Raw genomic sequence first — 13,300 nt, forward strand, 5'->3', positions numbered from 1 at the left:
TTTACACTAGGTTGCATGCTGAAAATAGCCGATCTACAAGCTCACAACGCGTTGCAGCACAGCACGTTGTGAGCTTGTAGATCTGCTATTTTCAGAGCGCAACACCCGAGCGCAACCAAACATAAAATGACTTGTATTTTCGTTCTTGTTCGAGGCTTTTTTTTATGGCCATCTGAGTCCAATAAAGCCTTGCAGAGGCCTGGATAAAAATACTTTTCAAGCATGTCATGCTTGGGTTCAGGCAACGGGTGGAGCAGAGGTGAGGGGAAAGGGGGAAAGAGGGGAAAGGCGAAAGAGGGGAAACGTGCTACATGGCACTACCTTGGACTGACGGGTATCCCGGGGCGATTGATGTATTCTGACAGACACGGGGCGAGCAGGAGCGTTGTCCAATTTATCAGAAAGCCATGTCTTTCCCCCTGTCAATAAGTGTGGCTGCTGTGAAGGGCCCTGGACATGTGGCATCTCTGTCAATGCAGGGGTGGAGGGGGCGGCGTGAACTCTATACGGGGGCAGTTTCAATACGACAAAGCTAATGAGCATTTCAAAAAGGAGGTCATTTAGGAGGTTGGGGGACAATGCCTGGTGAATGGAAAATGTGAGGTTATAGTGACTAGACCATACCCGTGGGGGGATATGCGCACATGCTTTGGCAACCGCGGGAGCCAGCGAACACAAAAACGCTAATAAACAGCCGACATTTGGGGAAAGCGAAAAACGGGCTTCAATGATCCGTGCACATGGTAATGGTCAATGGCTGTGTGCAAATTCAGATCAATTGCTCCAGCCACTGAGGAGAACCGGGCAGAAGAGATTTTGGCCTCACCACCCACACAGAGCTTTGTCGAATTATAGTAGGATGAGGGGGCATGCTGGAAAATGGCGCCCGTGTTTACTGAAATGTCTTCCGATGTGTCACTGTGTGGTCTGTCATAAAAGTATAAAAAGAAAGGCCGCACAGTCATGGCCACGATGCAGGATTTGTTTAAAGAAATACCGACGTTTCGACCTGGAAAGGTCTTCTTCGGTCCTCTTGAATCCCCGAAGAAGACCTTTACAGGTCGAAACGTGTTGGTATTTCTATAAACAAAATATTGGCTTCTTTACTTTTATACTTATTTACCACGGTCAACAGCACCTCATCAATACTGGAGGTGTGCGCCCTTCTCTTGTTTGTTTGACCGCGTGGTTCGTCAAACACACATCAGAGAAAAGGAGCACCCACACACACACCAGTGTTACAGAGGGTGCTGACCATGGCTACGAGCCCTGCGACTTCCTTCTTTTAAGCCATTAAGGCCCGGGAATGCAATCTGTGTCATTTTAAGATTTTTGAATTGCAAATCTTTGAATATATAGGAAATGTTTAAATGTTTTTGATTTCTCCGATCTGTGCTTCTGCGGGGTCCCTGGAACCACATATTTTGAGATGGGGGTCCACGGCCACATACATATCATTTGGGGGTCCTTGACATGGAAAGGTTGGAGCACCACTGATATAGCAACATACTGTTAGGATTTAGAAGACATTTTTAGATATGTATATTCAAAATGTGGTTTTCCGCAGGGACCCCCCCAGAAGCAAAGAGTTGAGTTACAAATGTTCGCTTTAAAAAATATATATACGATTTGCACACATTTCCAAGATTTTTCCAAAAATAGCCAACAAATTCAAAAATGACGCAGACATGCTTTCTCGGATTGAATTTGTTAACTTTGACCACGTGGAGTCAGAATAAGTAAGAATGAACCCGTACAGTACTTTCTATAAGATACTCTCAATATTGTGGGGGGTGGGGGCTAGCTGGGTGGGAAGAGAGAGGAGGCCATTTGGTCACCGATTCACCTCCTGGCCCCGCACATGTCTACGACGTATCTAAGTGTCCCTTAGCACAGTGTTTGCCAACCTTTTTTCTTCCAGGTCTTAAGTGTCTTGCTATAAGGCTTAGCAAGACACTTAACCCCTAACTGACCCCCCCCCCCCCCCCCACCCCGATGCGGTCATCATAACCATCTGAGCCGCCATGAGCTGGGTGAAGCTGACACTGAATTTACCCTACGGGATTGAACAAAGGGCTTTTAAAAAAAAAAAACTTTATTTAGGCAGGCAAGAGAAGTATTGGCCTCAAAATATACTTAAAGTACCAAACGTAAAAGAAAAAAAAACGTAAAAGAAAAAAAAAATCTCATAATTTGTCTAACCTTTTCAAAAATCAGATCTACAAGCTTGTGTCGCATTGCATTATAAAATAGGCTTAAGTGGTTAATGTATGTTTTGCAGTAATAATCTAAGTCTGCAAAGTAACTAAAGTTTTTGAAATATTGAAGTGAAACACACACACACACACACACACACACACACACACACACACACACACACACACACACACACACACACACACACACACACACACACACACACACACACGTATTTAAATATGCACATGCATGGCAATCTTACAGACATTAAATAGAATCATTTGAATCCCCTCAAAAGTAGATGGGGTTTGTGATGTCCTGTCCTAATATAAATACAGGCATAATGGGCGCTCAGCAACATGGTAATGGGGGCACTTACAACATAAATGAGGAATATCTTTAGGAATATTGTTAGCTATATGTAATATGTATTTATGCTTTCACCGCAGCCATGTTTAAATAGCCCTGAATGTCATTATTTCAGCTATGGCCAAATTGGATTCACTAAGGGCGAGTCTAGAATATGAATACCAAATTCCGAAATAGCCAGAATATCATTACCACACTTGCATAATTGTCATGGATCAATATAAAGAAAGAAAGACATTAAAGTGCACAAAACTACAGTGAGGAAGCGAGATGAGCGGTATACCTACACAAGATACCCAAGGACATGTGTGCACGTCAGTGGTGGAAAAAGTACTACCTTTTTTACTGAAGTAAAAGTATCAATACTGCAATGTAGAAATGCTCTTTTACAAGAAAAGGTCCGGAATTCAAAATTTACTTGAGTAAAAGTACAAAAGTATTGGTATCAAAATGTACTTAAAGTATCAAAAGTAGAAAGTACTCATTTTGCAGAATGTCCCATTTCAGAAGATTTCAAATATATAAAATGTATGCAAAGCTTTTGAAAATAGCAGATCTACAAGCTCACAATGCGCATTGTGAGCTTGTAGATCGGCTATTTTCAAATGGATGAAATGTAAATAGGGCTGAAGTGGTTAATGTATGTTTTGTAATAATAATCATAATCTACAAAGTAACTAAAGTTTTCAAATAAATGTAGTGGAGTAAAAGTAAAATATTTGCCTCTGAGATGTAGTGGAGTAGAAGTAAGAGTAGGCCTACAGAAAATTGGAAATGCTCCAGTAAAATAAAAAATACCTCAAAATTGTACTTAAGTACAGTACTTGAGTAAATGTACTTAATTACTTTCCACCACTGGATGTCTGTTTGCTTACACTGAAACCAACTGCAGCATTATGAGCTGCTATATTACTATGATCATGACAAAGTATGTAAAAAGCTTCATGTATTTGTTAACCACTAGCCATATACTGTATATTAAAGCATGTACAAGCTATAGAAGATCTGGTATGTTTTAAGAATTTTGTCCAGGGTTAAGGTAATTCATTGGAAAGGTATGAATCAGATTTTAGCTCATTAAAAGTATAAAACGAATTAAACTAAGTTGTTATTAAATCACTAGGTTGTTTGCATTTCCAAGGACTTACCACTTTGTCTTGGTTTTGTGATCCAGCGTGCCTAAAGATGATTGTTGTTACCGTCAGTCCAAGTATACATTTTGCTAATGAGTTATAAAATAATTGATGGCAGGTTAAGCCACACATATTTCCAGATTAAATGACAACTGCAGATAGTACCTATTATATTCCATGACTCATAGAAAATATTTTAGCCCACGAGAACATTACCAGGAAACAAGAATAGAAAACTTGCGCTATTGCATTCAACTGACAAGCATCAGTCAAAGCCTCTGAATAGTTTAGAGATGACATTCATTCCATTTTGTTTCTGATATAGAGTTACTGTTTTCCTGGTGAATTTCAGAAAAATGAAAAACTCTCTTTTGCCATTTTTTGACCTCTAGAGCCACCATGTGGCAGCATGCGGTACAGCACCGCATTAATCAAAACCAAACGCCTCATTGACCCACCCAGGAAATAACAGAAAACACATTTTGCACAAAACAGAGAGAAATTAATATAGAAATCATGACATTTGGCCAATTATCCCATCCGCCTCGAACAGCTGCTGTGTCGTGACATTTTTCACAGGCAAGCGCAAACCTAATCTTACACCAATTAGTGGAAATCCTCTAATGAAACGCTGCAATCAGTTTAGGCAAAAAGTCAGCTTGCGTCTGAAACCGCAAGTGTGTGAAATTGGGGGAGGGTTTAGGGAGATGGAGGGGCGCGTTTGGACTCGCGCTGACCTTCACAACAGGCCGGGACTGCAATTAGCGTGTCTCCCGCCATACGCGGCACGCGTGGCCCCCCCCCCCCCCGCCAGCCTGCTAGCCTCCCCTCCGTCAAAAAGGGAAACTATAACACCATCACTCACCACAGAGACATGGACGCCGATGGCATTTCCGTGCCACATAAAAGGTCACCTTATTGCATCAGGAGGCAAACCACGGTCGGGGGGGGGGAGTTGTTGCGGAACCGAGAAAATAATTAAGGAAATTGTCATAATTAAGTGTGAGAAGGAGATGGCGCGGGGACGTGCGGGGCGCACACCCACGTGGCATGAGAGGGCCTGTGACTCAGCACTCGGCTGTCCTTGTAGTCAGCCAGTTAAATATGAATATGAATGAATGAATTATTTAATTTTAGTGTCATGCTCCATCCCTCATGGGATTATATGACTCCTTTTCAGACATAATAACAATATTCAAAAGTACATTTTTTGAATAATTATGTAACACTATGTGTTGGTATTTTTCTGTTTTTTTTTTTTTTGTCTGGGAGTGGTCAGGCTGACTTCACTGACTGCAAATTAAAGATAGAATTTCAATTTAGCTGGCGGGTCCTCAATCAAGACTCTGGTGGATACGACTTTACCTTCATTTTTAATTCACCGAAGTATAGCCTACAGCTCCTGCATGGCAGACTTGTGGGAGGCACTGCAGAGCTTAACATATCACAATAAAAGACATGGCCTATTATAGCCATGAAGTTCTTACAGCCTACCCCATGTATAAATGGACGTCCATACACGAGGGCTCTGCCCTATTTTTTTTTATTACAGTAACCCTAAACCACTTTCGAATCTAGCCCCCCCCCCCCCCAACACACACACACACGAGAACAATGGCGTCTGCTCCATTCCTCCATTCCGGATGTCTCCACATCTGCAGCCCCCCCCCCCCCCCGAAACAGATCCCGATCACTCCCTCCCTGATCTATGTGTGTTGACAGCGTGGTGACAGCTAAAGTGCCATTCGCTGTACAAACCTTCATCATTCAAACGGTGTGTGTGTGTGTGTTTGTACGCGTGCAGGCCCCCCCCCACCCCCAAAAAAGTCAGGGCTCGTCCAGATTGCACGTCTGTCACATTGAGGGACTGAACAAATTGTCCCCTGTCGTCGGAGACCACCCACGCCCCCACCACCCACCCCGACCCACACCCACCCACACACACACACCACCCCGCAATCCGGACAGCTCAGGGTAATATAATGACAGGCTCGGAGGAACGTGTGTTCCATCTCCGCAGTGACAGCGTAATTAACCTCATGTGTGCCATCGGGGGGGGGGGGGGTGTGACCCGGGGCCCGAGGCCGAGCCCCCTTCTGTACCTGTCTGTCCTCGATGGTTACGGCTGCCAGCGGACACCGGGTCGGCGCAGAGCATCACCATCGCCACGGCGACGGCGACGAAGGCCACCTGCAGGGGGGGCCGACGGGCTGACCCCAGCCACAGCTTCATCCTGGTGCGAGGGGGGAGCAGAGGAGAGAGAAGGGAGGGGGGAGGGGGGGGGGGGAGGGAGGCAGAAGGAGAAGAGCTTTAACAACGCAGAGACAGTGGTGGAAAAAGTACTGAAATTCTTTACTTAAGTACAAGTATCAATACTGCAATATAGAAATACTCTGTAACAAGACTTTTACTTCCAGACTTTTACTTGTTACAGAGTATTTCTACATTGCTGTAGTAATTATTTTACTTGAGTTAAAAATGTGACTACTTTTTCCACCACTGATGCAGGCTGTATGGGTACAAATGGGGCAGGGCGGCAACAGTTAATCGAACTAAGTTATAAAAATGTAGCGATAATTGATAGTTTGATGAAATATTCGATTAATAATCTACCCCTATTTTGGGCATCAAACATGTTTGTGCAAACAAGTAATCGATGGAATAATAGGCTCTATGCACAGCAGCCATATTATCACTTCCTTCACAGGTGTTACCAATGATACTAATGAAGGCTCTGTTCCATTTAGTCTAGCACAGTGGTTTCCACGACCCCCATAACTCTGAGAGTGTACAAATGGAACCAAATGGGGTCCGTTTGGTTCCATTGGACCCCAACTGTAGACCCACTGGTGTAACAGAGTGTTTCCAGTGAGCCAACATGCACTATATCAGCACCCTGACTCTATTTGACCAGAATGGAACAGAGCCTTCATTAGTATCATTGGTAACACCTGTGAATGTCTTCATAATATGGCTGCTGTGAATAGAGCCTATTGCTAGTAAAATAATCGTTAGTTGGAGCCCTACCATCGGGTCCAGCTTATACCAGCCTTTTTTAAGAATGTTGGTCCTTTGCCACCCTAACTTTGATAGGATTTCATTCATCAAAGCCATTATTTTTGATATATTTTTCCATTATGGAGATATATATCGGCCTAATGTTGAGGGGGCGGCCATAGCTGAGTGGGTAGAGAGGCCGTCTGCTAATCAGAAGGTCACTGATTCAGCGTCACTGAGCATGATACTTAACCCCTAACTGCTCCCCGGGTGCTGTATTAATGGCGCTTAACCACATGCTCCTTATAGTTATGTAGGATTGGTTACATGCAGAGGACACATTTCACATTATGTGCAGGTGTACAATGACAGAGACCTCAAAACACACAGAGACAGTGTGCTTTACATGGGGTTTTAACTATTACTGTTTTTACTTATATTTGTTGTATTATGGATTCATTCATGTAGTATTTAGCTTGTGTTTCAATCTACACAGAAGAGCGTATTTGTGTATCGTGGCTGTGTTTATGACTGCGCAAATGAAATTCCGAAAGGAAAAAATACCTCAACATTTTATTTGAAGTTCAACTTGAAAACAACTAGTGGGCTAAATTTGTATTATTATTATTATTATTATTATTATTATTATTATTATTGATGTTGTTACTGAAGCCTGGTGCCTCAAAACATATGTTGAACAACTCAAAATTACACAAGATTTACCACACATCAAAATGCTATTCTGATATTGGTGTTCTCACTTCAATGTCATCATTTGGGGGATATGGCACAAACGATCTAAATGATCTAAATCTAACTGAGACTTCAATAAACAAATAATTGTGAATAGACCGGTATTATATATCTCAATAGCGGGAAAAAGATCTGAAAGATATGAATGAAATCCAATCAAGGTAAAAAGTGACAAAGAGGCGGGTATGGTCCTTTAAAGCTGCACTTTGTAACTTTCCTCTTCTACCCCGGATTTGAACCTGGGTCTCTAAATGTTTACCATTGAGCCTGCTTGCCAGTGGTGTAAAGTAACTAAGTACATTTACTCTAGTATTGTACTTAAGTACAATTTTGAGGTACTTTTACTTTACTGGAGTATTTCCAATTGTATATATTTTTTACTTTTACTCCACTACATCTCAGAGGCAAATATTGTATTTTTACTCAACTACAATTATTTGAAAACTTGATTTACTAGTTACTCTGCAGATATAATTATTACATTATGAAACATACATTAACCACTTTAGCCCTATTTTATACCTAGGCTATTTGAAAATAGCCGGTCTACAAGTTCACAACGCGTTGCATCGCGATGCGTTGTGAGCTTGTAGATCTGCTATTTTCAAACATTTTAGTACTTTTGGTACTTTAAGTACATTTTGATACCAATACTTATGTAAGTTTACTCAAGTACATGTTTAATTACGGACTTTTACTTGTAACAGAGTGCTTCTACATTGCAGTATTGATGTTTTTATTTAAGTAAAACATTCAAGTACTTTTCCCACTGCACTGCTGCTTGCTCGGGAAGAATTGAATCTTGACCTTCAGGTCAACATTTGTGTCAAACCAGAAACCTATAGAAACAGAATCTAAATGTCTCAATAGAAGAGCAGGGAGACAAAATACAACCACCCCAATTGTATAAGTTATATTGTATTAATACTCTACCATACAGATTGGACAAAATGTCATTTTATGCATTTAAAAAAGTTACATAGTGACGCTTTAATGCTACTCACTGTGCTTCAAGGCACATAGCAATGCATGAATAATTCTGCCCATGTTCCGGCGTTGCTGCGACAGTATAGGGACAACCATGTAAATATAACAACATGTCAGATGTCATAGGCTAAGAGACACATTTGCAGCATCGGTTCATCTGGCAAAAGCAAAACAGTGAGTACTTCACACCGTTAATACTGCCCGTCTGCTATAACACTCAGTTCTTTTAGTCACTTTCAACCTGGTGTCCAAACTATTTGGGACATGTCATTATAGGCAAACATTAAAAAAACATATTGGAAAAAAAAAGAAGTAGCTGATTCACAAGCTCACAATGCATTGCAATGGGGGAAAAAATACGACTTTTCTGTTTTCTGTTTCCTATTTTCTACTGTAGTTTTATTCAAATGTCCTATCATAATGTAGTTTATTTTGCACTTCATGTTAATGCTGTTAATGTTTTATGTAAAGCATTTTAGAAGGCTTTTAATTGCCTTCTTGTTGAAATGTGCTATAAATATAAAATTGCCTTACTTTGCTTGTTTGCTATGTTTTTTGTTATTTCTTTCGTCTGTGCTCTTCATTTGGTGAAATACACTGCAAAAAAGCAGGAATCAGCTAATTCCAAAATGTTTAAAATTTTTCAGGAAATGAAAAAAGGTGCAGTTAGGAGGTTTTGTTCATCATTGATAAGAACAGCTGAATGGACCTCCAAGCTCACAATGAGGTTGGAGGTCAAAAGGGGGTGGAGCCGGGAGTCAGCAAAACCAGCTAAGGAGTTAGCTGGTTTAGCAGAAAGTTTGAGGATCCCATGGAGTTAGCTGGTTTTGTCAGAAGCAATGTCTTCTCACCTGTCTGTCCTCTGTCCTCTCCGGTCTGTCTTCCGCCAAGCAGCACCTCTATGGGCAGCAGGAGGTACGGGCCATGTCTGCATTCACGCACTCACAGTCGCACAACTCCTCCTCCTCCTCCCTCTCTCTCTCTCTCCTCCTCTCTCCTGCGTCTCCTCCTCTTCCTCCGCCTCACAGAGACGAAGCCCCTGGGGATTCAGGAACAAAGGCAGTCGGTCACAGGGTATGGTCTGCCCCGAAGGCTCGCAGTGGCCTCCAACGGCCTTGCGCGAAGGTCTGCACGCACACACACACACACACACACACACACACACACACACACACACACACACACACACACACACACACACACACACACACACACACACACACACACACACACACACACACACACACACACACACACACACACACACAGAAGGGGTAGTGATGTGAAGACCTAGATTCTGTCAGATCCATTGTTTACAGTGGGTTCACCTACCCCTGGGCTGAACGTGATCCTCACACTGCACATGACGAGCGCATTCACACGCACACACACACGCACACGCACACGCACACGCACACGCACACGCAGGCACACGCACGCGCAGTGACATTTTGAGGGGCAGGTGCTCAAGTAAATTATACTTTTTTTTGTTTATTTGGTCTGCTCTTTTTTTCCCTCTACACCTATACCTATTTGGCAAAAATAGCAGATCTACAAGCCCACAACGCCTCGCAGCCCGAGGCGTTGTGGGCTTGTAGATCTGCTATTTTTGGCTAAAGTTCTCCTCAGAAAAGGGATGCTAGGTTTCGAGTGGTTATGGTAAAAAGAAAAATCATATCACACAAAGGTTTGGCGGACCCCCTGCAGTAACTCTGAGGACCCCCTAGGGGTCCCGGACCCCCTGTTGAAGACAGGGGGTCCTGCTGTAAACTGAAAAAAAAGGGCACTTCTGGTCAAGAGGGCAAAGGGCAGGCGCTCTAGCACCACCTAGAGTCTATCTGTGCACGTCCCTGCGCACACGCACACACACCATCACACGTACACGTACACACGTACACACACAGACGCAGCCAAACACACAGATTCAATGCGTTCCACATTCACACAGAGATCATGACACATACACAGTGAAATCTGTCTTTCACTTACAGTACATCAACTCTTCAGAATTGACTCTGTGTGTATTATGATCACACGGGCCACACCACTTGCTTCGCATTATGCTAAAAACACATACAGTTTTAATTTGCATATAAATAGAACGCAAGAGAGTAGAGACAGATGGGTTGATGCTCGTGGCTCTGGAACCACCTGGGACATATACGGCACAACACATGAGGTCACTAATAATATTAGAACACTCCATCGAGTTTGCACTGTAATTAAAATATATATTTTTAAGCCATTAAGACCGGGTAAGAATCTGTGTCATTGTTTAGATTTATTTTTATGCAAACAGTTTTTTGAAAAACAATTATGTTGCTATAATATCAGCGGTTCTCAAACTTTTTCATGTCAAGGACCCCCCAAAATCATATGAATTTTGGCCGCGGACCCCCCATCTCAAACTATATTGTTCCAGGGACCCCAAGGAGTTGTAACAGAGTTAAAAATGTTCGCTTTAGAAAAGTATATATTTTCAAAGATTTGCACACATCGTCACGATTTTTCAACCCCCCCCCCAAAAAATAACAGATCTACAAGCTCATAGCGCGGCACTTGGTGCCACGCTATGAGCTTGTAGATCTGCTATTTTTTGAATAGCCCAAAGAAATCTTAAAATGACACAGATGCGTTCCCGGTCTTAGAGGGTTAAAGACGACGTCGTTCTCAGAAAATCATATCATGAGGATCTTTGGATCCACATGGGTACGGCGGGGATCTAGGACTTAATCTAGGACAGCCAGTGATGTCAGTCATCTATATGACATCAGTTGTAGTCTATGACATATCTATGATGTTTGACTCCATATTTGGGCAAGGTTCCTGTCCGAGCAGAGCCCTATTGTCTTTGATCATAACATTGAAGTATAAAGTATACAAGATATGCGAGGAAAGTTATTGGAGGGTACTTCTTTGCAGTGTTGCCAGATCTGCTTACTATAATTTCTCCCCAAGATTTTATTTGTAAATAGCAGATCTACAAACTCACAACGCGTCGCGATGCGACGCGTTGTGAGCTTGTAGATCGGCTATTTTCAAATAGCTGATGCATATGTTTAAAGTGCTCATGTGGCCCATAGACGCTTCTTTTGGGCTTGTTTTCCTAGACCGGGTTGCTTGTTTCTGTCACAGAATATGGCAACACTGCTTCTTTGGCCTACTGGCAGTGTGCACAAGGAATTTGCACCGACCGGTGCAGCGGTTTGCGAGATTATCCCTGGACGAACACACACACACACACACACACACACACACACACACACACACACACACACACACACACACACACACACACACACACACACACACACACACACACACACACACACACACACACACACACACACAGTGACCCTCTTATAGATGGCTCCTGCAGAGCCACGCTGTGAAAATGAAAAAGGAATACATGAAGTGAAGGATGAAGGCTGAGTGTGAAAAAAGGGTCAGGGCCAAACCAGACCGAGCAACATCTCCCCATGTGTGCCAAGCAGCCAGTGACGGATTCAAACTAAACTGACCTGACAAAGCTGACCAAAAGGGCTATCAGTACCTCAGCTGGGAACGGAAAAAAGTGCTTCAAAACTCAGGTAACAAAAAGACTGCTGTCATAGTGGAGCGGCAGTGTTGATCTTGACAACACATTTTGATTTAGTTTTAGTCAGACTTCTGACTAAAATTCCATTTAGTTTTAGTTATAATTTAGTCATCTGAAATATTTTAGTTTTTGTCTAGTTTTAGTCGACTAAATAGGCCTATCACCTATCAGATTATAGTCGACTAAAATGTATTTTGGCGGTGCCTTGATGGCGTCGTAATGGCAGATTATACACTTGGATCTTGGAGCACAACACCCAGCGCAACCAAACATAAAATGACTTGCCTTTTAGTTCTACTGGATCTCTTCTCCACTCGTCCCTCACTAACATTTTAGTCTAGTTTTTATTTGTTGACAAAATTGTCAATATATTTGGTCTTAGTTTTAGTCATCAAAGCTTAGTTTTTATTTAGTTTTACTTTTCATCAGTGAAAAAAGCCAAAGGTAGTTGACGAACATTTTTCGTCATAGTTTTAGTCAACGAAATCAACACTGAGGAGCGGCCACTATAATATCCACACAGACAGACAGCATGGAGAAAGGCTGAATAATAATCATAATGAATTTAATTTATAATGCACTTTGCATTTGGACAAATCTCAAAGCGATACAATAAGCATTTGCATAAAAAACATCACACCACTGTAAAAGGAAAAGAAAAAAGATCTGACAGTGCACAACCATTGCACAAACATCAGATTCCACTCTCATCACCTTTGTCTATATGCTTTCTCTGTCTTCTCTCTGTGTGCTTTCCTGACTGTTTCAATACTGCTGTGATTAAAGAAAGAAACAACAACAACACGCTTGTATGCTCATTATTCATACGCACACAAACACACATTGTTTGCTGGGTAAAGTCAAACATTATCACAAGACAGCAGGAGACTTTCTAATTACAGTTGAGCGACAGCTTCCAATACGTTTTCACATAATGCACGCACGCGCACACACACACACACACACACACACACACACACACACACACACACACACACACACACACACACACACACACACACACACACACACACACACTTCATTTACCACTGTATGAATGTATAAACATAGCTTTCTTTACAAAGGGACTGACTTTGCACAAGACAACGGGTTCAAATAAATAACTTTATGATCTCCCCATTCCCCAAACTTCAATGGTACAGATGTGCCACTTCAAAACTTCAGACGTTACTGTTCTTTCCCTGAAAATGCATTTTTCCCTCCCTTTTCTGCCCTTAAAAATGCACTGTTTTGCCCCTGAAAA

General features: G+C 42.2%; 1 protein-coding gene across 1 annotated transcript in view; it reads right to left on the reverse strand.

Moving 5' to 3' along the window:
- Positions 1–5,933, reverse strand: part of tafa4b (TAFA chemokine like family member 4b) — a gene marked incomplete at both ends in the record, with an annotated part of 52,458 nt that extends 46,525 nt beyond the window's left edge. The window contains one exon of the mRNA XM_084061664.1: positions 5,804–5,933. Coding sequence (XP_083917790.1) covers positions 5,804–5,933 — 130 coding nt within the window. The remainder of the gene's footprint in view (positions 1–5,803) is intronic.
- Between the last annotated feature and the right edge of the window lie 7,367 nt (positions 5,934–13,300).

Source organism: Gymnoscopelus microlampas (genome assembly GCF_963454915.1).
Source record: "Gymnoscopelus microlampas genome assembly, chromosome: 7".
Lineage (NCBI taxonomy): Eukaryota > Metazoa > Chordata > Actinopteri > Myctophiformes > Myctophidae > Gymnoscopelus > Gymnoscopelus microlampas.